At 40.9% G+C, this 26447-nt stretch overlaps 1 protein-coding gene across 1 annotated transcript in view; it reads right to left on the bottom strand.

Annotated features, from left to right (window-relative positions):
* The window catches only part of LOC118416663 (filamin-C-like), a 109545-nt gene extending 86973 nt beyond the window's left edge, over positions 1-22572 (bottom strand). Inside the window, exon 1 of the mRNA XM_035821839.1 lies at positions 21681-22572. Within this exon, the coding sequence (XP_035677732.1) occupies positions 21681-22017 (337 nt within the window). The 5' untranslated portion in view covers positions 22018-22572. The remainder of the gene's footprint in view (positions 1-21680) is intronic.
* Between the last annotated feature and the right edge of the window lie 3875 nt (positions 22573-26447).

Here is a 26447-nt window from a genome sequence, read left to right as displayed (position 1 = left end):
ACTCAGTAAACACTAAAACAGAACCAAGGTTATCTACAAGACCCTTCCCTCCATGAATTTTTCTTCTTGCGACAGAATTTCTCCTTGGTCTGTCAACAGCCAGAGAACTGGTTAGCATACTAGATGTATGATGCAAATATGTTAACTGGCAAGGTACAGGGCACGCCTAATGGTATAATTATGTTAATAACTTGATCAAGAAAACAAGTAGAAGTCACATACACACACTATAGGGAAAGCCTAATGATAGAGGATTGAGATGTACTTCATAATTCTCCAAGCAGAGGTTGGGTCTCGGAGATAGTACTTAGTCTAGTGGTCGGGATTTTTACTGGCTTAATGCTTCAAATCCCGACTACTTGTACTATCTCTGCGACTCAACTTCTGCTTTGAGAATAAGTACTTCAGTAGTTCATATCTCTGTCAACTTGACAATCTGTCTATCTACCCATGCACCAGGATTTGTAGCAACTTTTACTACACGGTGTACATGAATCACAGAGCCCTTGTCCAAAATTGGACTAAGGAAGAGTGACTGACTGAGAGAGGCACTTCACACCTCCCTGTCAACTGACAATCTTAACGATGCATGTAATGGCCCACTTTGCACATGGCTCATTGACAATGGGAAGTGTTTAGACATGACAAAAGGGAGTGTGAAGAGCTCAAGCCCTCCTCTTCATTGTGATTATCAATCTAGGAAAAAACCTGATTAACACCTTACTGTGTCCCCCTCCCATTCACACAGAGATCCAGCACTGAGCTTTTTGGATACTGGTGGCTATTTTCATTTTAAGCAGATGCACAATGCACATCTGTTTTAAAACATTTTCTTTATATCTAAATCTCACAGATTCATTTCTTCTGGAGAACATTTTGATAACATTTGCTTAAATCATTCAAGCAAAGGATACAAAAAATTCATATTCTAAATATTAATCCACACATTTTAAATAAAATGAATGTTATGGATCATGTTACAAATCTGTAATTTCCTTGCCATTAGGCCACACCAATTTAATTTCTTGGTTCACAGATTTTTTCATAAAAAATATGGAGCGAGAGGGCGAAATAAAAATAAAAATAAAAATTGTAAAATGGTTGGGGTAAAGGTAACGGCTAATCCAAAACATAAAGAAAAAAAGTTTTCAGCTTGAAAAAAGTACAAAAACACTATTTTTGTACAGTGACAGCACCTGTACCCACACTTTAAGGAGCTTATAATATAAAGGCCAATTTGCTACACCAGAAAGTTGGTGAATGGTTTCATTAATGGTGAAAATTTGCTGAGTGGTAATTTTTATTTTTATTTTTTTTTCCCAAAAAATAGGAGCGAGCGAATCCGTGAACCAAGAAATTAAATCGGTGTGGCCTTATCAACAAAAAAATGGATCAAAACAATTCCTGCAAAGAGTTTGTACAATGATAATTTTAAAAAGACAACAAAAATCGAAAATCCAAATCCATGCAATATGACAACAACCCTAAAATTGTCTCAATAGGGTTAGGACTACAAGATGAATGGGATATCACCATGATGTATTGTATCAAGGTTATCTCAACATAACAAAGAACATGCACATCATTCATTCTACAAGTGAGTTCCATGGGATCCAAGCAGCTTTTTGTTGAGTGGTGCTTCCCTGGGGAGATTAACCAATCAGAGCAATGGGGCGTGACCTGTGTGACCTTTCTATTCTAACAGGGCAGCCAGAAAACATTCAAACATTGGGCTCTAGCATTTTAATTACTATCTTTGAGGAACAGCAAAAGACTTCTGCATTTTTTTCAAAGATCACCAAGAAAGAAAAAGAGAACTTAGTCCAGAAAAAGCAGTGGTATCAGTATCAATTGATACATTTTAGTTTTCAGGTACAAATGTAACACTAGTTCACCTTTATCCACAGGGTAACCTATATCTGTTGTTCTTAAAACCAGGGTATTTATCATTGCTATTTGACAAACAGTGATTTGAAATTGTAACATTTTGGACACCGTCCTACGGATATAGGTTACCTCACGGATAAAGGTGAACAGAGTATCAGAGGAGAGATGAAAAACATTCTAAGCTCTAAGGAACACAGAAAAGACTTCATCATGTTTTCAAAGACCATCTTGAAAGTAAAAGGAGGACTCAAATGTACACAGGGAAAATTGCAGACTTAGAGATCTGCCTTTCATGTATGAGAGGGCCAGAAAAACAGCCGTCACATTTTTAGCTCCGAGAAACTGCAAACATGCCTCTGTACTTTCTCACATATCATCCCTAAACTTAGGAAGGAGAAACTGGAAAGTACGTATACACACGGAGGCTCAAAGATCTACCTTTCAAGTAAAAAAGAGCTACAAAAACAACCGTCACAATTTTAGCTCTGAGAAATGGCAAACATGCCTCTGTACTTTCTCACATATCATCCCTAAACTTAGGAAGGAGAAACTGAAAAGTACGTATACACACGGAGGCTCAAAGATCTACCTTTCAAGTAAAAAAGAGCTACAAAAACAACCGTCACATTTTTAGCTCTGAGAAACAGCAAACATGCCTCTGTACTTTCTCACATATCATCCCTAAAGGAAGGAGAAACTGGAAAGTACGTTTACACACGGAGGCTCAAAGATCTACCTTTCAAGTAAAAAAGAGCTACAAAAACAATAGTCACATTTTTAGCTCCGAGAAACTGCAAACATGCCTCTGTACTTTCTCACATATCATCCCTAAAGGAAGGAGAAACTGGAAAGTACGTATACACACGGAGGCTCAAAGATCTACCTTTCAAGTAAAAAAGAGCTACAAAAAACAACCGTCACATTTTTAGCTCCGAGAAACTGCAAACATGCCTCTGTACTTTCTCACATATCATCCCTAAAGGAAGGAGAAACTGGAAAGTACGTATACACACGGAGGCTCAAAGATCTACCTTTCAAGTAAAAAAGAGCTACAATAACAACCGTCACATTTTTAGCTCTGAGAAACTGCAAACATGCCCTTACTTTCTCACATATCACCTCGAAAGGAAGGAGGAACTGGAAAGTACGTATACACACGGAGGCTCAAAGATCTACCTTTCAAATAAAAAAGAGCTACAAAAACAACCGTCACATTTTTAGCTCTGAGAAACTGCAAACATGCCCTTACTTTCTCACATATCACCTCGAAAGGAAGGAGGAACTGGAAAGTACGTATACACACGGAGGCTCAAAGATCAACCTTACAAGTAAAAAAGAGCTACAAAAACAACAGTCACATTTTTAGCTCTGAGAAACTGCAAACATGCCCTTACTTTCTCACATATCATCCCGAAAGGAAGGAGGACCTGGAAAGTACACAAGGAGGCTCAAAGGTCTGCCGTTCAAGTAAAAAAGAGCAAGAAAACAGGCTTCGCATTTTTTGATACCTCCAACAAGAAACAGCAAACATGCCTGTACTCTCTCATGTATCATTCCGAAAGGAAGGAGGACCTGGAAAGTACACACGGAGGCTCAAATTATGGTCTGCCGCTCAAGTAAAAAAGAGCCAGAAAAACAGGCATTTTTTAATACATTCGACAAGAAACAGCAAACATGCCTGTAGTTTCTCACATATCATCCCAAAAGGAAGGAGGAACTGGAAAGTACACAAGGAGGCTCAAAGGTCTGCCTTTCAAGTGCGGGTATTGATTAGCAGGGCCCAGCAGACTGTGTATTCCCCATATGTATCCATCTGTTAGTTACTGTATGTGGCTTGCTAGTGCTCAGGGCTCTTTATGGCTTATCAGACACGCAATCTCGAACTAATGTCTGCAATCTCTTTCCCATTGAGAACAGTTAAAAACAGGGATGCCCCAGCTTAGCACTGGTTGTGCAGGCTACTAATGATGCCATTTGGCGATCCCTTGTCTAGATTATGATTATAAGGTTGGCGATTAAGCAATATCCTGTGTTTATTGATAGTGCCCTCCAGTCTTCTAGCCAGCCTAAAATTTTTCTTCGATCTTTGTCCCCTGGATTTTGAAAATTTGAAAATCCTCTCTTGCGCCAAAAACGCAACAATCCTAGGGGGTCCAGGGGCATGCTTCCAAACTACCAATTTACCAAAGAAAATTTAGTAATCTGGACCCTCTAAAATGCTATTTCCTGCATTTTGAGGGGCAAAGTTTGCTGGTAGACCCTGCTTGGTTCTATGGTATCTGTTTTGATATCTTAACATGCCAATTTTTGTCCATCATAGAAGACGGAATGGGCAAAATTTTTGTCCGTCCCCAGCAACAAAATTCCGACAAAGGACGGAAGGACGGTCACTGACTAGAAACATGGTGCCCTCCCCGCAAAATCCTGTGAGTCAGAGTGGGAGGGTCTGCATTTTTGGCAAGCCTTTCTGTGTGCCCCATGCTGGGTAACCCCTGAGATTCAATAAGGGTAGGTTTTCTCAGACAGAAGACACAACAAAAGTCTTGAGAATCAAAGATAAGGATTATCCCAGAGTCTGGGACTCCTTATATTACAGTTTACATGTAAGTTCCTTAAAGGTCTTGATAAAAGAATAACAAACAGTAATGCCTAGATATTACAGACAGATGTTTGACCTACATGTATCTCCAAGCAGATGTTATAGGATGGCCAATTATTCTGTTCTCTGGCTTCATCCAATATGGATAAGGATTCTGTGTTAGAAAATTGGGGCATCCCTCCTTACGTCTGCTTGGAGATGATTTAACACATCTTTTGTTAGGAGGCTGATCATGTCTACAGTGTCTCACTGGACTGTGGTACCATCGTTGTACATTGGGGTTGCCAACGTACCTTCACCGTACCATGCGTGGCTGCGTTACCACTTGCATCACAGGGACACGCTACATTTATGGGACTTACAACTCCAGTATACACAATATTAAACGATTGCAAGTCATTTTCCCCAAAAGAAATTCTTTTAGAAGGGTCCATGTCTGGTAAAGGCTATAAAATTTCCTATGTAATGCTAGTTCACCTTTATCCGCGGGGTAACCTTTATGTTGTTTTAAAAAACTGGATATTTGGGGATGTCAATGCGATGGACAGTGGTTTTGAATTGGTAAACAAGCTGTATTTTAAAGATATTGCACTTTCAAACCACTGTCCATCCACTTGATATACCTTCCCTAAATACCCCCTGGTTTTAGAACAACGTAACGAATATAGGTTATCCCACAGATAAAGGTGAACTAGCATTACTCAAACCATTGGTTCGTGTGCGTTCTGTGTTTTGTCCGATATCAGACATGGGTGAGAGGGTTAAGTTATTTTATTGATTCCCTTCGCAATCACTTATCACCACACCTGTATAGATATTGACTTAAGCCAGATAGGGCCACTCTCAGACAGCTTTATTTGCTCAGCCACTTATTCAAAGAAATTTGCCATAGAATTTGAAATTTTCAACTGCAAACATTACGATACAGTGCTATAATAATAGTATAAACCTTTACAAAAGAAATTTTTCATGGGTTTTAATTTCACTGTGAGCACTCCACTGTGTTACTGTTACCACTTTCAGCAGTGGAACTCAGTGTAAAGTTGGATCTCAGGAAATGCAACAAAAAACATACCAAAAATCATGACGATTCGTCAACACGTTGTAGAGTTATTCTCGTCCAAAGTTTAAAAGGAAACCGGCGCCTGCAGTTCCAAAAAAGCTGCTAGGGGGCCCAAACTCCCAGCACTTACTCTCTGCCTCGAGGGCTATCTACCACTCGAAAATCATGATCACAGCATGTCCAGAACAGGAGATATCAAAAATTGAGGTTCTGCTGCAGTACCTTAGCAAGCCGCTAGGGGGCCCATTATCAAACTTGACCTTCGTTTTCCCGACCCCTACCCACCTACCAAATATAATCGGGATACATCAAAGGCTTCTCGAGTTATGCTGTTAACACACACACACACAGACACACACACAGACTCACAAGCCTAAAACATAACCTTAGCCATTCTGGCAAAGATAAAAAGATCTAGAGTGGTCAGAAAGTAGGCCAGTTGGTCTGTTCAGTGATTACTCTCCATGTAGATAGCTGACCTAGATAATACAAATTATAATTTCTTTGCTCACAGTAATAACAGAAACAAAAATCAAAGGATGATTTGACATTAATTGGTCTACCTTTCCTGCAGAGTTTGTATTATTGAAAAAAAATAATAACTTCTGGGAGGAGTGGGGGTCATCTTGGTAACTCTAAGCAAGGAGGTTCCCTCTTTCAACCTCCTTGCTCTAAGCTATCCTATATTTACTTTACAAGAAAATATATCATATCATACATCTAGATTTTATGGAAACAGTCCTGCTGAATGAGGACAGCAGCTTTTGGCCAATATCAAAATTTCCATTATTACATGAATTTTGATATTCCTTATGCTACTTGAGATATTGGAAAAATGTAGAATTTTACTTCTTATGGCCTTATAAATTGCATTGTCTTACTGGTACAATGTATGTGCAGACAACTTGCTGGCAATGCCAAATAATGCAATAGTAGGTCTAACTGTGCCAACTTTTATAACTGAGTTAGCCAAAGAATGTTAGATTATTGATACTTTGGTGATTTTTGGCCAGTGGGACTTGAACAAATTGAATTGTATATCCACTTTTGGCACAGTTGTGTGGGACAATTTGATAACCCTAACCAACATACTTACATGGTAAAGAATACCAGCTTGAGATTATTATATCTACATGTATTGTCCATTATAATGGTTTTCTTTAATTTAAAAAAAAATCATTTTAAAACTAGAAAGGCAACATTTTCATGAAATTAAGAATGTTTTCCCCATAGCCTTTTGTCAAACTACTCCCACACAATACTATACCATTAGGCTTGCCAGGTAGGTACAGTATTGTGTGTAGAAAAATCAAAGAAAAAAAATTATTACATCCATAATAAAATAGCTACGGTGAAAAAAAAAATAATGTGCATCATTTCCCAACGGAGTATAGACGACATGCCAATCCACATGCGATTGCGGCATACGGAACATAGAGATATAGGTGCGAACACTCAACGCACAAAGTGATTACAAGACTCTGTTGGAGGTTACCCTCCAGTCACATAGTAATAATCATATTTACAATAACAGCTAATATCTAACATAAGCTCGCCTGATTGGCTAATGACAGAAGAAGAAAGAGAACACAATTGCAACAACAATATGTATTCCCCTACCACTAGTACCAGCAGGGAATATATCATAAAAGAATACAAAGGATATCAGCATAACAGACCCCTTGCATCAACAGTATTTGAAATAATCAATGACCCCTAACCACTGGTGTTATTTTTAGCCACCCTCTGTCCCACATTCTGTCCCTTGTTTTGTGAGCCAACCTTTACTGCAACTTTCTTCAGCTGTTGACAGTTATAATAGCTGTTATTGTGATAAATATCAGTGTTGTCATTGCCATTGTATTTCTACCCCTGTATCTAGGTCAACCCTTTTCAACCCGTTCTCTATTTAATGTGAACTCCTGAGGCCGGGTATTCCTTCTTCTCTCTGTGACTGTGAGTAATTTGAATGGATGTATTGAAAAAAAATATAGAAGAATACAATGATGAAAGATAAAACACTGGGAATAATTGGAATATTTGATGTACACATAAAACAATAATCTATTAACTTGTTAGCAACAAAGGAGTTCAGATGTGAACCCAATCTTTTTTTTTTTCATTTCTTCATTTCTTTGGAATAAAGCCGCACCTTCAAATATCAATGAACGTCTCAAGGTTTCCAAATACTTGTTACAGAATGTAACTTGAAAGATTTCATGGCCCTCAACCTTGCCAGGGAGATTCTGATATCTAAGTAGGCCAAGGCAATGTCTGGACAGAACGCATAACTGACCAAGACGTTAACCAATCAAGGAACCAATAAAGTCTAGTCTACATTTATGTGGACAGGTGGCCATGATAGAAAAGAATCTTAATGACTATGTCAATGGGAAAATCTATCAAAGGGACCACCAAAAAGGTGGCCATGTGGCCCTTATGCACAGGTGGTCACTTGTATAGGCTTGACTTTAGATATTGTTTGATTTTGAAAATCTTTGCATTTCTCTTTAGAAAGACTCAAAGAGGGAAAGAAGCCAGGGCAAGCAGAGTTCAGTTCTTGGAATCCTTTGCATAGTTCATTTCTTTAAATTCATAGACAGCAAAATGAAGGAAGAACTGTTAAAAGAAGAAGGCTATATGTCTTCTGACTTCGAAATTTGGGATTTCTTTTTTTTTTTTTTTTTTGAAAGAGAGAGGATTTAGCAAGGATAATAATCAGAACTCAGTTCTAGGGGATCCTAAGGCAAATTTCATTTCTTTAGTCTGAATTTCAAAGACAGTTATATGAAGGAAGAAGAAGGCTATATGCCTTCAAGATGCAGTCTTCCCACCCTGAAGTGTTGACAGGAACAGCCCATCTGACATGACCTGGATAGCACACCCCCTTCACTAGCCTGGTTACCAAACCCCAGCCCGATCTCAAGTATCTATCGTGCAGGGGTCTGGGCGGATGGGATAGGAACTCTTCTCAATTTTGCACCTTATAGTGGGCAAAAAACCCCACCAATAGAACAACACAGGATCAGCAGGAGGTAATTACACCCCTGCCATGATTGGTTAAAGACCCCCAACTGTACTTTTTGAATCCATAACGTAGCTGATTCGCTACTGTGATAGCCTGCTGACCAACTGTGGTGTGTTGTAGCTGGCTACCTGTGGTGAGAGTGGTCATCAATCCTAGGTTCTCCTCCCACTGATCAACGGGCCTTCGAGAACCTTTCTACAGCCATGTTGCCAGACCCCAACACGAAAGATATATCTTGAGGTTGGGGTATGGAATCCAGGCTACCCCTTCACAAACACACCATCTTTCAACACAAACACAGGGAAGGCCCCATCTGGCTGGCATACCTCATGCCCACCCTTCAGAGGGTTCTAGCATGGTTCTAGCCAGGATTTTATTCTAGCGAAGTGGTAACGGCAAGGTAGTGAACAACCAATTAGGGGGATGGTGTAGAAGGGGGGGGGGGGGTCTTGGCCCTTCCATGGTAAGATTTTTAAAATGTTGAACAAAAAGTTGGCATGATAAGGGTATCCGTGAGGGGACCTACTGTAACATGTAATTTGAAGAAATTCTTGGTCAGTTTGGAGTGGCATATCATCATTTTTCATATTTGATTAGACAGTTTTTGATAAGTAAATGATAGAGAAGTATGACTGTGCTAGTTGAAAATTAGCGTAGAGGTCCTCATTTTAGCGTGATAGTATCAGATTAAAGTGTAGTGGCCCATTATGCTAAAATGCATTAGCTAGAACCCTGCTCCTCACTCATGCATCAACATCTTTCCCTCACAGTTGTCTCTACAGAGCCAACTTAATCTCCAACAGTATGCCATACTCAAAACAAGTAAACACCATTATGCAGAGTATCTTCTCTTAAGTGTTCGTTAACGTAAACTTTGCGAGCCGCAGGTATGTCCACCTGTGTTGCGGGGATGGGTGTCGTTTGAAACGTGATGAGACTCCAAGAGACACCTGGAAACAAAGATGGGTTTGTTGACTGACAGACTGCTGTTTTTGTTGATGGACAGAGTGCCTCTACAACCAATTAAGAGTGAAGATAGTGTTGATATCTTTGCTGAGTACTGAAGTTGAATAGCTGCCTTTGTATTGATCAAACAATGGATAGTGAGTGAGTGAGTGAGTGAGTGAGTGAGTGAGTGAGTGAGTGAGTGAGTGAGTGAGTGAGTGAGTGAGTGAGTGAGTGAGAGAGTGAGTGAGTGAGTGAGTGAGTGAGTGAGTGAGAGAGTGAGTGAGTGAGTGAGTGAGTGAGTGAGTGAGTGAGTGAGTGAGTGAGTGAGAGAGTGAGTGAGTGAGTGAGTATTGAAATTCTTTTACCTGTAACTATGAGGCCTCCATAGTCACTGCATATAAGGCAATGTGTTCTTTCCAATATTTTAAGCATTTAAACTGATTAAGGTTATAGATGAATATATGTTGACTAGTTAACTTTAATCCGTGGGGTAACCTATTTCTGTTGTTTAAAAAAGCAGTATTTATGGATCATTATAAAGTCGAGCGATAGTGCTTTCAGACTGAAATATTCTGAAAATGTTGCAAATTGCAATTTGAAACCTGCGTCCATCAACTTGATATTCCTAAATAACCTGTTGTTAAAAAAATTAATGGATATAGGTTACCCTGCGGATAAAGGTGAAATCACAATACAGTACTTGACATATTTCAGTTAAACTCTGTTGCCTCAAAGCAAGCATACATGAAATTATGAAGCCAGCCGATTAACAAACAAAAGCAATTCCGTGGCACTGTATTACAGTCTGTCACCTCCACACAACAAAAGGTCACCCATCCTTGTTATTATCTTCATAAAATATTCAAAACAAAACTTATAGCCAGTACTATTAAAATGGCATCTTTCACAATTTTTGGGTCCGACATTTTCAAGCTACATGTATATCACAAGGAAAATTGTTGTTTTCAAATCCATTTCACTTGACCTACAAATAAACAGTTCAGGGCATTGTCAGCAACCTTGTCTGTCAGTATTACATACTGCCCCCCTCCCCCTTCAAGCTGTATGCTATCCACTCCCTCAGTAAATTAAAACACTTTGGAAATGGTGTTGTGACAAAGCGTAAACATTTACTTGTACTGCCTACTTTTACCGGCAGCGATGACAAAGCTCGACGGGCCGCGTATAAATCGTACGCGACCGCCGTGTCGATAACTCAACCTCCCAGACAACACTTTGTCCTTCCCACAGAATGTCTTCCTTTTGGGGAAAACCAGGCCATAAATTTTGGCTGCATATTTATGCTTCAATGCAAACAATTTCGCTACACGTTTCCCAGTTCTCACCCAGGTTTTTTGAACTGTTTGAAAGATGTCGTAAAAGGAGATGCAAATGTGTGACAGCGACTGTACAATGTATGTCATTGCCATGTTGGACAGGATTGTTTTTAAAGTGTGCAATTTTACTTGTCGTCTTGTTGACAGAACTATTAGCCATCTTTTAACTCACTGTCTTGTCCGTTTATGATACATATTTGGTCTTTACATGTATCAAACCTATGTGTCGAATTGAAAACAGTAGAAATTGACCAAAATAGTGATACTTGTGTATGAAGGCTGCACTTGCCTTGGAGAGCAAGTGTAAAATGTTAACTATATAACCGGCTAACTCATCAACTTGATCAACTAGGCCAACCAACCAAGCCTAGGTACTGGCATTTTGTTGAGCTAACAGATCTAGAAGGCCAAGGTACCGAAATGCATAAAAACAACATGGCGTGCCTCTAACAAGCTTGTGTTCAGCTGGGTGTAAGGAACACATACCTGCCCTTAAGGAGTAGAGCCAGGTGACCTCAGATGTGTGACAAACAGGTCTTACCAGCTTGTATATTCAGGTGGGCCATGTCATACCATTGTTGTGATGTTATATGGGCGAGGGTCTTTCGTGTAATAAGGCAAGTCATATGTTTTCTCAGTGTACCAGTTCCAAAACATAAATGCAACTTTGAAGGCGTAGTTGTATATACATGTGTATAATTATATAACGTTAGTAATTGTTCCCCATCTGGCCCAACTTCTTTTATTATGCCCACTTCCAAAAAATCAATATCAATACGTCACCCTTCAATTCGACATATGTTACAATAATACATATCATTACAATGCATATGTGCTTTTAGTAAATAGACCTCTTAGTGTCCTAATATGCCCTATAGAGATAGATATATTCATAGTTGGATACATTTACGTTGGATACATTTACATTACTCCATACACCATTAATAACTGAACTAAAACATCCCCTTTTGGAATAAAGCTGTAAAAATGGCCTGAATAAATCTTTCGAAAACAGACTGACAAATGCCAGGCAACCTTGATTTGAAAACTACAGACATATGACCTATGTTGACTAAGCAATATTGATGTCAGAGAGACACATAACATAGAGGTCAAAGTTCAAGTGACATGCCCTCAACCTTGTCAGGGGTCAGATCAGTTGAAAGAGACCTTCTTGAGAAACTGAGCTGATAAGGACAACAGACTCAGAGTCCTAACTCCTATGAGAAAGAACAGTGTGGCCAGGCGTCATTTTCACGTACCCATGCCGTGTAAATTAAACGTACCCATGCCGTCATCTGCATACCGTATTTCTCAGTTCTTTGAATTATCAGGTCAGAAGATGCATTTTTTGTTTTCTTTTCCCTGTCTTGCAAAGTAGGGCACTCAAGGCCACTGACCCTGTAGGGCAATGACCCTAATTGACGCAGGCGCAGAAGGCCCAAAACGAGTCCATACAGTATTTTAGCCTATTTTCGACTTTTAGCAGGAAAATGTAAGTACATTTCATATTGGTGAGACAGTGTAGGTTGCAGATGTTCAGATTAGGCAAAAAAACTAGGTTTTGGTCCATCTTTTCGGCCTGTACTGACCCCTAATTTGAAGTGCCGAGTCCCAAAAATGACGTCATTCAAAGCAAGATGGCGGCAAGGTTTGACCGCAGGAATAGTTGCACCGGTCAGAAAGTTTAAATATTAGACTTTTGGACACTTGAGATAGCGGGCTGCTGTGTGGGATGAGTTCTTATGACCTGGAATGTTCACGGATGAGATTATGACACCCTGAACTTGCTAATTTTAAAATTATCGCCAATGAGGATTTCTATAAGTGTTCACTGCTCTGTACCATAACTGGGGTCAGCTCTGTAGCATAAACTGCTCTAATCTAGCGTGATTTAATCTCGCTTATAGCAGCCCGCCCAACATCCGCTGGCCTAGGGGAAGCTAGGGCCAGTTACAGTCCAGGACAGCAGAGTTTGTGTTACATAGACTAGCTCTAATCCATTACAGTGTGAAATTTGGATTTCTCTGGTAGGATCCTATAATACCAAACAGACTTGAGACAGCACCAAAGGACATTCATTTACCATGGCAGAAATACAATACAGAAATACACACTACTCCTCTAAACCTCTGAGAATCACTCAACAGATATCCGAACAAGAACATAGCAGAAAGTATGTTGTTGTGTTATTGTTCACCTTGTACTGTCATAGCAAGTTTCCATGCTGTTTCTGTGGAAGAGTATTTTTTTACAGGGAGGGGTTGCATGGTTACAAGCCCTTGCCCTTCAACTTGCATGAGAAGCCTCCACAAACCGAGGACCCCCAACCAAGAGGGGTGCAGATGGGTGCAGCCCCTACCCAGAATTTAAATTGGCTCTCCCAATCACTAGCCTGATTAAATCTCGCTTATAGCAGCCCGTCCTCAACAGGGACAGCAGAATTTATGTTACACAGACTACCCAATCACCAACTACAGTAATTGGAATTTGGAACTCAACTGTCATAGCATCTAGGCTGCTACCAGTTGAGCTACAGGGACATCCCAACCGAAAGTCATTTGATACAGTGAAGTTGAAGTAGAACTAGAAGGACATCCAAATGTATTGAGTAAAACAACCTGAAGTTTCTGTGACTGTGAGTTCCCGTAATGATCCAAGTTTTTTCCCCCACAACAAGCAGACCCATGGGTGAGGATTAACCTTTGTGCCTGTTGTGCCACTCCCCCTCCCTGACCTTGTAAGAATGATGCCCCCCTCCCCCCTCCTGTGACAGCTGGTCACACAGAGGTCACAGTGCTGCAGGCAGGGCCCAATCAGCACCACATGTGGACAGCTCTTTGGACAGCTCTTAACTATAGCAGTCATGACTCCTGAGGATTCTTTTGAATTTGAGCATATACGGGTGTGCTTTGTAAATTTTGGGGGGTGTGCACGGTTTTTACAGTTACCCAACTGGCCGTAAAACACCTCCACAAGAAAGTACAGAAAGAAACAAATACACTCCATACTCAAACTAAAAACCAGCCCAACTGCTCAAATATAATATGACCACCCTGTTTTAACAGTGGGATTCAAGTGCTAATCTCCAAGCAGATCCTACGGTGCCATAAGATAGTATCAAAGCTAGCCAAGGAGTATAGCCGGCCAAAGGGAGTCAGACAGTGGGTTTGATACTTTTTACGCCAAAGTGGATCTGCTTGGAGATTATTCAAGTGCCACCAACTGACCAGTCCAATGGGTCTGAGTGTTTTACAAGCACTGAAGCAGATATAAACTTAAGATGTTTTTACAGACATTTTTTATGTGTTTGTCTCAGACTGCATTCCAACACAAAGAGAGAAAAATGCAATTTTGAATAAAAAATTAACAGAGAAAAATGACGCCAACCCTACATCTGCTTGGAGATGACCCTGGAATGCTTGACATGCCAGACCCCACATATGTATACCAACTCCAAGTCCTAGGCAGGCCAGCAAAACTATGATATAGAAAATCTAGTCGTTCACAAACTCTGCTGTCCGGGGCTGCACAAGCTGGCCAGATGTTGGGTGGGCTGCTATAAGCCAGATTTAGTCAGGCTTAAGCTTGCGAAAATAGGCCTTTGGGTTCAGAGCCGATATCCAGTACTCAGAAAAATAGGAAACTTTCCCTTGCATGATCAAGTTCCTCTATCGTTCACTGAATTATTAATTTTGGCCTTGGGTAGATGTTGTTGTAATACATCACTAAAGGATACTACAGAATCCCTCCAGTCATGCTAACCAGTAACGTGTTTCTATCCCTGAAAAAAAAACTATTCATTCTTCCATGAATCATGAATAAAACATGATAGGGGTTAAGAAAAAACATGAAATTTTGAAAACCAGTTAGTAATTAGTCTTAAGGGAAAACACATATCATACAACCAGCTTGTTCTATTAAAAGGAAAACCCCAAACAAACTGTTACCAGTTGTCCACTATGTTCCCCGGGGGTCTTTTGAAAGGTAAATCATTTATCATAACTATGACAGCTATGAAAGACTTTGTTTTTGCAGTAATCCTAGGGGGGGGGGGGCACAACTATAGTCAGACATGTTACATTCCCTTCTGCTAACTATTAGGCTACAGCCTAGCCTTGGGGGCTAGTGCACTCACTGGGGCTATAGAAATATTGGGTCTGCAATTTTGATAAGGCATAAACAGCCAATTATGATTTCCCATGATCATAGACCAACACCTCGTAGCAAGACGACAAAATTTTGCGTAATTGCCTTCTTGTATTCTCCTTGAATATTATTTTGAGCCCCTATTTTATTCTAACTGATATTACTAGCATGAAAATGAGACCAAATGATGTTATAATATATATACTTCACAGGTTATGATGTAAGGACCTCACAAATTTGGTTCATAAAGGGTACAGTATCATATAAATGTTTGATTTATAATCTAACATACAGAAAGCATTTTGTTGCATCAAACTATGACTAAACACTACTTCAGAAGAAGCAATTTATCTCTCTCTCTCTCTCTAAATGTAGCACTACAATTTACTGGGGCTAAATGCCTAAAGCCCTGTCTGTGTTAAAATTTATAAATGACACCAGCTTCATATTTGTTACAAATGTAACAGGTATACACACTTGTGACTTGAGTAACAGAGGAATGCTGACTACAGGTACCCAACAGTCAATTTGTGCCAGTAGTAAATATTGCTCTGAGTCTCAGAAGTGGAATGCACAGACAGAACGATCTATAAGAATGATATTGTCTGCCCCTACGGCTGGCATACGCACCTTCGTCGTCTATTTTTGTCTTTTCATTGACCCGAGGCCGCATGATATATTCATACTTGTGGGGAGGGGGGCAAAAACGTATACTGTAATTCACTTTGTCTTCTCGGTAACCAAACTTTCACGGTTTGAGAAAATTTAACTTGTTCTTGGAACGAAGTGTTCACAGTAAACAAATCATTTGTTGTCGTCACCAAGACGAATTATTTGTTATCGGTAATGGTAATTTCACGTTACAGTCGTCACTGTGAAATCTATGAAAGCACATTGACAAAAATCAGGAATTACAGAAACTGTTTTCTGGAGCAGTAAAAGCTGCCAGTTCCTAAGGGGTTCAAGTTCGGGGCACCACTTTGAGGGGAGCGGAAATTTACGTCCCTGCCAATGACCCAGAGACGACGAGGCATCGCTGAGGCCGCGTTGAGGTCGGCTGCGATAATGAGACACCGAAGTTTGGTCCCAATTAGATCAAACTTACGGCCAACGTTGTTTGCTGTAACAGTTATCTCTATCTTGGATACTTTACTGGTGGAAAGGCGAGTCTGAATCATTGCCAGAAAGCCCAGTATTGATGGTAGATCTAAATGCAACGGCCCTATTTTGGTCTCCCGCTATTCAAAGGGGCCAGCCTAGACAATTTACTGGGCCATTACGGCTTGCACACGGCAAAAATGCACCCACTTACGCAATAAACCTGGGTTGAACGTAAGTGCAACTCTGAACTGGATAATGTATATTTGCAGCGAGGTTGCGTTTTTTGCCATTTCGAAATAAAAGAGTACTTTGGGACTGAAGACAAAAGAAACACCATAATGATTGAAAACTTTATGTTGTTTAATCGATTTTTGTTGTTTAAAAATGTGTGCTATTTGTTATTTGTTTGGTGTATTTTTTAATGTTTGTATTGTAATGCTTTGGGTTGTGTAACCGAATAAAAGGAAGATATTCAACTGTATAAAATGTACAAAAATTAACAGTCTACTTTGCGATACTAGTTTTGACCCTAATTTTTGCTCTCAACAAGTAGTACTACAGAATAATTATTCATTCATTCCTGTCCTTAGCTCCAGACAATTAACATGAAAATTGCATGCCATCTAAGGCCACAGCAAAAATAATGAGATAGGGCGAAAAAAAAACAAGATGGGTAAAAAAAACAAGATGGCAAATTTTCAAAATAGACGTTGTAACAAGACTTGAACTTCAGTTGAAGTGACAAAATATGGCAAAATATGGCATCGCAGTCAACAAGGCATTCATTCCTGTACTTAAGAAGTGCACCAGTGCAGCTAAAGTGACACTAGTGTGGTAGACTGGTATCATTAACCATGTTGGCAACTTCACTCATAGCTTCCATAGTTGTGCCACTTTTACAAAGTTATCTATCAAGTTGCACCTCTGCAACTAAAGTCAATGCTACAGAGTCTCTAGTGTCAATTCTACATTCAATGATTAGGTTACAACACAACCTTTACCCATTTTCGTCTATCCGGCCTTCCCTGAAGAAGAAAAAAATTCTTGTTTTTTTTTCTGAAATCGGGCGAAAATTAATGAGCGCGCGGATGTCATCCATAAAATTTACTTGCTGTGGCCTAAGGTCCAAAACATGCCACAGTCCAAAACAGCGGGGTACCTCTAGCAAACTACTTTCAGTGCTAGGACAAGCTATCTTTGTCCAGAGAAGAACAAATAACAACAAGAGCTCGCAAAGAGCAACCGTGGTATTTTTAGACAACAACTGTGTGCTAAAGGATTAAGTCTAGGGCACCAGTCCAAAATAAAGTCTGTGGATGTTGAATTGGTCCAAAAAATGAAGAGAGAAAATAACGACTAATTCTAGTATTTCTACTCTATATTTTTTTTTCTAGAAATTTCATTATTCTGACCAAGACTCAGATTATGAAAGCTATGTTACAACTTTTCTACAAGTTCTATTCCAAAATACATTGTACAGCCATTCCCTAATCTACCATGTATGCAATGAATTAGAATATACAATTGCTATTTACAGCAATGGGATTGTCATGGTATCCTATCCAACTGTGCAAATATTTGGGCTCATTTTAGGCAGAAAATCGCAAGGATAAGTATCCCTCCCAAGAGACTCCATTATAGAGGCTGTCAAGGGGTGGAAAATATACACTGTTAAATTTGGTAATAGGATCCAATAGGGGCTCAGCTGCAGTGTTATCAACAGCTGTCTGGAATTAGAACATAGCCAGCATTTATGACTACATGTAGAAATTACCCAACAGAAAAGTATGTCTGCGAAAATGACTTTTTTTAAAGGGATGACCTAGAAATGTGCCCACTGACTGATGATAGTATGTAGTACCAGATTCGTATGTTGCTGGAGAAATCGGTACTGTAGTGAAATGAACATCTATGGCCTGGAATAAAACTCCAAAACTCCTCACTCCCCTGTCTGGCAGATCATTGTTAACATTTTTCAATTCTCCTGAAAACTGGGGAAGTCTGGAAGAGACTGCCGTATTTTATTGATAAAAGTATGCACCCCAATTCAAATACACCCCCCCCCCCCCAATTTGGCAAAAGTATTTGAGGTCCTTTTCAAATTTATCTGTGCAATAACCTCAAATAAAAACCGCTCCCAGACGAGTTTTAATGACTCGCAGCACCTGTACATTTTGAAACGTTTTCATAATTTTTAAAAAGTTTTTTAAAACGAGTACTTTAATCGCGGAAATATGCTGTCCCACATAATTAGAGGGTGCTGCCCTGACCATATATACCTATTTATCAGTAGGGTTGCCCCCTCCCTCCCTGTACATCTGATATTCCCCCAACACAAGAAGAATGTGGACTATTCCCCCCTGACCTGTCATCTGTGTCTGGACAGGGCCCGGCCTGTACCATGTCATCAGGAGGTGAGGACAGGTCGATGGCCAGATGATTTTCTCTGGTATGATTGTGTGTACAAACAACCACAAACACACACAGCTTCTGTTAGCACACCTTTTTCGAGAGTTTGTAAACACAAGCAAGTCGTCTGAGACCACGCCAGGCTCGAATTAGACACATTGTATACATAGAGCTAATTAACCTGTCATCCATAGCTTGACAACTCCTTTCCCTGTCTTTGCATGTACTGTAAATGCAGAGACTTTTGCGGTTCGTCTTTTTTGCGGTGGCCGCTTCACCGCGAACTTAAAATTACCGCAAATATTTTTCCATGGCAATAAGGCACTACAGTGCATGGTGCTACCGCAAACTTAAAACCACTACGAAAACTGCGAAATTGAATGCATTTACAGTATTTTGAAAGTTCAAAAGAATGAAAACAGTTTTCCCCGTATAGTTTTCCTTCATTTTGGACTGAGTTGTACCCCAGTTAAAAATGGAATTATATAGACCCAACTCTTAATTATGTGTTATAACTTCAGTCCTAAATCATTATTCAAAACAACCATATTGTCATTTGCGTACAACTTGTCAAACGATTATTATTTGTTTTGCCAGCTTGCCCCTATACAGTGAACTGTGAAACCAAGATGTATTTGTACAAGAGCTATATCCCATAGGACACTCCCATTGAATAATTACCATGATTTTACCACAGACAACATGGTACAATTATCATACCATATGGGAATACTCTGCCAGTAGGTTATTACAAAATGTGCCAACAGGTTTCTAAAACAAACATACGTGCCATAAACTCATACTCCCAGTTTCACTACAAGCAAGGCGGTATGCTTTACCTATGTGGGGAGGGGGGCAACAAGCATATCAGTAACTTCCGAAAGGAAATGATGACATTTTGGACACTCAACCTCCCATCCTGCTCCCATCTACACATCCGACAAGTTTCCTGTACAGCCTGGGGCCATAGACTCTAGAAAAAACACCACCAGTGAAACCGCAACACCCCTCCATGCCTTTGCACACTCTCAAAAAGGGGGGCAAACATTTGCCTGGCCAAATAAAACACTCCATACAAAAACTTTGGGGGGATCTTATCTGGTCCTTTATTTGCTGCTGTCTTTGGGATTCCAAAACACACTTTCACTGGAGGTAAACATACCCTCCGGACAAGTCTGCGTTTCTCTGGTTAGATCAGAAGATATGGGTTTGGCGGAATGAAGAAAGGACTGATGAACCGTGGATTAGGACACAGATAAGGCCTGGGAATGTATGACATCAGCATAAAAACACTACCAAAGCTAAGGAAGCAGGGGTTTAGCTAGAAGCATGCATAAAATTTTCTAGTCCATTCAAATGACAGGTCATGCTCTACAAGTGGTGTGTGTGCCCCCGCACAAATAGCTAAACAGTGCGCTGTCAGCTGGCGGACTTGTTGTGTTGTTTTGCGTCAATGATGTCACTTCCCTTTGCTTTTTTACTTTATTTGGGCATGGTGGCATACCTGTTCGGAGTCCCCTTTCCTGTGTGACGTCATTAAGGTAAAGGGAGACAAAACTACGACCCTACAAGTACCTATATGGGACATATTCGTCCTATGAAGTAAAAGGTAGAAAATGTAAATCTCAGCACATGTTACGTATGTCCTATGCCCCCTCACCTAGCCAATTGTCAGCCTATTGTGAGCTAACATTGCGCGTCCGAGAAAGAATGTCTGCTATGCGAAGGTTTTTCCCAAGTCCCTGTGTCCCTCTCGCCAATCGATTGTGTAAACAAACTTGCTACAGTGGCGGTCACCGACATTTTTTTCTAACACCCTCCTTTGCCTACGGCCACAGACATGCAAGCTGTCGTACAATTTTCAGATCCGTGGACAATATGAACTATTACGAGATAAAAATGTCGCATTGTTTGATTAAGTAGATGAAAAGTGGGTTAGCTAACGGTGAACCCTTTGTTTGGATCGACCCCCTACTTGAAAGGGTTTGGGCGGGAAAGAAGGCCTGGTCTCACCTGTTTGGGTTTAGGTTACAATCTGTGTCTGAAATCACGCCGGGGTGCATATGAATGTAAACCGAAAATGAACAGGCCATTTTAACATTTACTTAAAGAAAAATTGGTGTCATCCAGGGATGAGTTAAGTGCAAGATCTAGTAGTACACCTCTGTCTGAGCAAGCCTAGGAACATTATGTACTGCTTGGTATTATTCCTGGTAGGGTCTCTCATGTGTATTTACCTGGCCTAACACGAGTGTTTGTGCTAGTTACCGCTGAGAACAAACAGCGAGCAAACTTTACTTCAAGTGCCCGTCTGGGAGCCCTGGACAGAACGCTGGTGTCCAGACGGATTATACGGGGAGATCCTGACACGTCCCTAACACTTCCTACCTCCGAAACTTCGCGGGATTCCTGAACGTCGAGGTCACCACCTCTGACAAACAGTGCAATGGTACCATGTGTCTGATTCTCTCTCCAAGCAGAGGTGCGAAGAAAGATTGTGATATCATATTTTCCGTTTCATGTCAGCCGGGGCCCTACCAACCTCTCGCACATGCCGCAACCTCAAAAGGGGCTCAAATAGGGCCACCGGACAGAAAGTGGGGCAAACTTTCCAACCAACCTCTGCTTGGAGAGGGGTGTCTATATCCTGTATCCAGACTATACCCCCCCCCCCTTAACTCTGTCTACCAATTGTGTAGAACTTTAAGGTTGAAATAAAGTGACCTATCCGGTATTTGCCATGCGGTATGCTTGTCCTACATGGACAAATTTTAATGTTGGGTGTGTGTTTTTTTGGCCGGAGGAAATTATATATGGGAACGCCCCTCCCCACCCAAATTATGACGTCTCGCTCGGTTCCACTCCAACAACATGTCAAATCCTTTAAGAAGATCGGGATACAGCATGACAAGACTGTCATGGAGAGAAGATGTTTTGCTAAGAAAGCTACTCAGGCGATAATCAAGGCTAAGAAACACGTGTACGGGGTACATTTAGCCGGGGGACGGCCGTGTGTTGTCGGCGGTGACACCAACAGCCATGGCCGCCACACACACCCGACTTGACACGTTACCCACCCACCCGTAAACCAGCCTTCTCGGACGATTTACCCCCTTAAGAATGATGTCCACCTTAAGAAAACAAACTCCACACACTTACCGATATTGACAATTTTGATGTGTTCGTCTTCTAGAAACTGCAGTGCCGCCGAGACGTTCTCTAGTTTCATGGCCCGAAAGGTGGGCCTCTTGTTGTAGCGTGGAATTCTCTTGTGCGACAAAACCTCGATGAGCGCGATCAGTCGTAAGCCGTCGCTCAAATCCGTCTCGAGATCGTTGATGTTCTTGTTGGCCTTCTTGAGGTGCTCGTTGCACCATCGGGTGAAGGTGTTCTTCTGGATGCGCTTCCATGGCGCGTCCTCGGCGAGATCTCGCTCGGTGGCCGGCATGTCTTCTTCCTCCGGTCCGTCGGCGGGGTTGCGCTCGTTAGTATGCATGGTGGTAGATCCGGGGCCACACGTTTATATTGTCTACAGCACAAATCAATAGGACCGGGCAAACTTCCGGTAGAGGGGGGGAACGCTTGAATCCACAGGAAAGAAAAAAACTTGTTGCGCTCGAATCCCAGACCAACAGGATGCTTGTCTACTATCCCAGTAGTCGCTTCGGTAATGATTTCACAGCTGGAAGGGATATGATGAACTCCGAGACACAGATGAGTCGTAGCACCAGGGGGTGTGGTGGTACTGGACTTGTAAAGGCAACGCGGTGGGTCTTGTATCTGTCTGGACTTCGTCGTAGGGGTACACGGCACTTTTGGAAAAGTGTATCCCTCTCTCTCTCTCTGTGGCTCTCGTTCTCTCTGTAGCGAAGAGCGGACACGGCTTGGCCGGCGTCTGCTGCTGAAGTGATTTCAGGAATCTTCTTGCCTATGAACCTATTCAAATTTATTAATCTTCGGGCTGACGTCGAGCAAATGGCGCGCAGTGTTGCTGGCACTGGGAGAACCGGATTGGTCGGTCGGAGGCCTCGACGCACTTGTCGTCAACACTCAGATTAGCTAGAAGGGGCATCCGATCTCCAAAAACAACCATGGATGCCACCATTTTTGGCACGGTACCAGGGTCTTGTTACGTTAATCATGCCCCGTTATGGACATCACCCACCCAAAACACGTCAGCTGACGGGTAGTGGCTGTCGCGAGCCCTCCTCCTCCGTAAGTCCGGGGGCGCGCGAATATTTGTAACTCCGAAACTATGCTCCTCACTGGTTTAGGAACATGACTGTTGCCTCCTAACCCTCTGGAAGATTCTGGTACTTTTGTAAACTTTTGAATTTTTTTCTTGCTTAGTGTCACTACGGTTGATTTAAAAATAACCCCTGTGTACACCCATAGTGGAGTAATCCTTAGATCGCAATTCATTGCACGTCTTGGGGAGTTCTTGTAATCAACCAGCAACCAAGGAGATTCATTAAACCTCCTTGAATCAACCAAGTTCTTAAGTTTTATCTCATTTACAAGACGCTACACTAAAATCTTAATGAGAAGTAACACGACACTGAAAGAAGCGGGGAAAAATTTATACACACTTTTCTTTAGCATATCAACAATGTAGTCGTTTATTCAGGGCTAGGGACAAGCTAAGAAGACCATGTGCGCCTTATCTATAACAGTCTCTGAAAGTTGGACGCTTTGAGTCATATGTCCGGTTTTGTCCGGCTTAACCGTTTCTTAAAGGACCCTAGACCGAGAACTTGAAGGACCCAGCTGGGCCTCCTTCGGCGCGTAAAATAAGATTTGTCAGGTTCAACATTCTTGCACGTCTGCAAGTTTCGCCAGCCCGAAGGCTAACGTTGTATGTTTCTCAAGACCGTCTAAAAAGATCCTTACGGCGCAAGATATTTCTTCTAGACATTCCGCGCCGACAGCGGAAGAATCGGAACTTGTCGGTGATGTGTTCTGTGTGAAATTGAAGAGAAGGAATGCAGATGTTGAGTCCTACCGATGACAGGTTTTATCTTTAAACGCTTGCCGACGGTACAACCGAAGGACAGAGTGGAGCACTCGCCAAGGTCCTAGCAACACACCGTTAAAACGGATGTGTGGGGGCGAGTTTTGCTTTAAGTTAAAACCGACCTCCCTGTCGCTATTCATTTGGCAAGAACTTGAACGTGACCTGTGTCCACACAAAGCAAGGTCAATGAACTCAACAGTTATTTAACTGTACAGGCGCAAACATAATGTAACCGCGCGCGAAACACGAAACTTTATTAGTTTAGTTTGCCTGGAGGTTTTGCACGCCAGGCGGCGTTGTTGCACGGCTATCCTTTCTGTGTAGTACTGTACCGAGAGTTACTCATTGATCGCTGCGATGATTTGCCGCAGGCTGTACAGGACATCCTGAATTCCCCAGGCATTCCCTTTCCCAAAGTATATACACACAAGATACAGGATATGACAATCCCTATAACTCTTACTAAAAAAGGCGTTGTACGACGTAACGTTATATACATTGTCTCAACTATAAAACTAAAACAATATGGCTTTGACTTCTAATGGATAATGCGACAAGTTTTCCTTCGCGAAACATTTCATCTCCTCGCAAATGTGAAGTTGATATTTAGTTGCATGTCTGCTGGATGTGTAGTCCTATCGTTTTCTTAATTTCTTCTCTAGTTTAGGGGTTGATCGGAAAAGGACACTACTGAGAAAGTGAAGAAGGTGGCGTAACACTAGTTTACTTTTATCCGCGGGGTAACCTATATATACGGTGTTTTTAGAAAGTTAGTATTTCGAAATATCAAGTCGACGGACGGTGGTTTGAAAAAAACTTATGCATTGCACTGTCTGTCAACTTGATATCCACAAAGACCCTGTTTTTTAAAACAATTGATCAAGCTTCCTGTGGTTTCTACACTATCATACAGGACAGGTACGTCGTCATAATATCGTGTCGCACGTGCTTCCTTCCCGTCGCGACCACCTGAACATCCTGCCACACCTTACGGGGTATCTCACTGGACTATGGTACTATAGTGTGCTATCTTTGACTTAATAATGGAAATATCATGCGAAACCTAACGTTGCAAGTATGACTAAAAAGACAACAAAATACACGGAACCTAAAAAGATTAAATTTTGTCAATGAATTTGAACAAGTGTCCGTGGTCTGGACATCTGAACAAATGTGATCCCTTTGAATTTCTTTTAGCGTAGAACGTTCTTCATGCTGTTTTGAGTCTTTTAGGCGCCTATGCATATTTCATTTGTCTGTTTAAAGATTGATTTTAAGTGTGCTTGTACTGTACTGTGATATATATATATACTTATAATATAACACACAATTCAGCCAATAGGCTGCGAAGTTTAACAAATAAATCATTCTAATTCTCATTCTCAAATTCGTTAAGCGCTCTGTCAAATCGCTCGGCCGCAGCGACGCCGCCAACGTGTCATACTAAGTTTCAGTGAGATATCCGCTTTTAACAGGTGACAACAAAAACACCTGGGACAGTCAGCAACATGACGTAACGACAGGGGCACATCCGGCGGGGAATGACCTTGACATTCCGGTTGTGACGTCATATCACATCTGTACATGTCTGTCATTATTACGTAACCAGGTCAACATGAAAGGCTTCCGTGGGGAGTACAGATACATGAACAAAAATTGTCATGGTGTCTATGATGAAATGACATCAGGAAAATTGGTGAATCCATGCGCTCAGGCACAGTACTTAAAATAAACATAGAACGTTAATGCAAAGATAGCACATTTCCTACTCTCCAAGCAGAGGTTAGGCTCCGGCTGTTTTTTTGTTAACGTTTTTAGTCGTTTTTAATGGGCTTTCTATTTAGTATTTTTTTTGCTGTGTCCAACCTAGGCAAAACGACTAAAAATGTTAAAAAACAGCCGGAACATAACCTCTGCTTGGAGAGTACACATTTCTTACGCTACTTGAAAGACAAAATTAACAGGCATACAAATTAAGGTAACGTTAGTTTCGAAAGGAAGAACGTGTGACACGATATATGACGATGTACATCTAGACTTATATAACATTGTAGAAACCACAGGAAACTTGAGGGAAATCTATTTACTGTATAATATGTACATGTACGTAACCTTAAAGCTTCCTTAATCATATCTGATATCCGTTAAAACATGTCAGTATGAGATATACTTACTAGAATAACAGTAAGGCCACAGCAAGTAAATTTTATGGATGACATCCTCTGCAGACTGCAAAAATAGTGAGATAGGGCGAAAAAAAGGTGGGTAAAAAAAAACAAGATGGCTAAATTTTCAAAAAAGACACCATAAATGATTTAAGAAGAGTTGAAGTGACAAAACATGGTAGTACTGACGACAAATCATTCATTCCTGTATTAAAGAAGTGAGCTAGTCACTTACCAAGTTGGCAACTTAACTTATGACTTCCATATAGTGCCACTTTTCCAACTATCCAGCTAGTTTCACTTCTATAACTACAATCATGGCTACCTGGCTAATGTCACTCCTACAAGTACAATCATTAGGCTCCAACACAACATGCTTTCCCATTTTGGTACTTTCTTGTCATGTTGACCATCTCAGAAGAAGAAAAAAAAATCTTGTTTTTTTTCTGAAATCAGGCAAAAATCAATGAGCGCGGGGATGTCATCCATGAAATTTACTTGCTGCGGCCTAATCAAAATAACAGTTTCAAGTTCACGCCAAATAGTAATTACTCAAGCAACTTGATAGGATTTTGGAAACAGTCAGACGTTTTAGATAACATCCGTTATTTTACGTCAGTGACAATGAAGAGATCCTGTTACGGGAGAGCAGGTTTCATATCCTATTACTGTAGATTATGAATTGATATGCAAAGGACAATAAAGGCAAATTTTAGTATTTTCGAGTGCAACAAAAGGAACAGGACG

Source organism: Branchiostoma floridae, chromosome 5, assembly GCF_000003815.2.
Source record: "Branchiostoma floridae strain S238N-H82 chromosome 5, Bfl_VNyyK, whole genome shotgun sequence".
Classification (NCBI taxonomy): Eukaryota; Metazoa; Chordata; class Leptocardii; order Amphioxiformes; family Branchiostomatidae; genus Branchiostoma; species Branchiostoma floridae.
The sequence above is the reverse complement of the archived record's forward strand: the minus strand, read 5'-3'. Positions and strand labels throughout refer to the sequence as shown.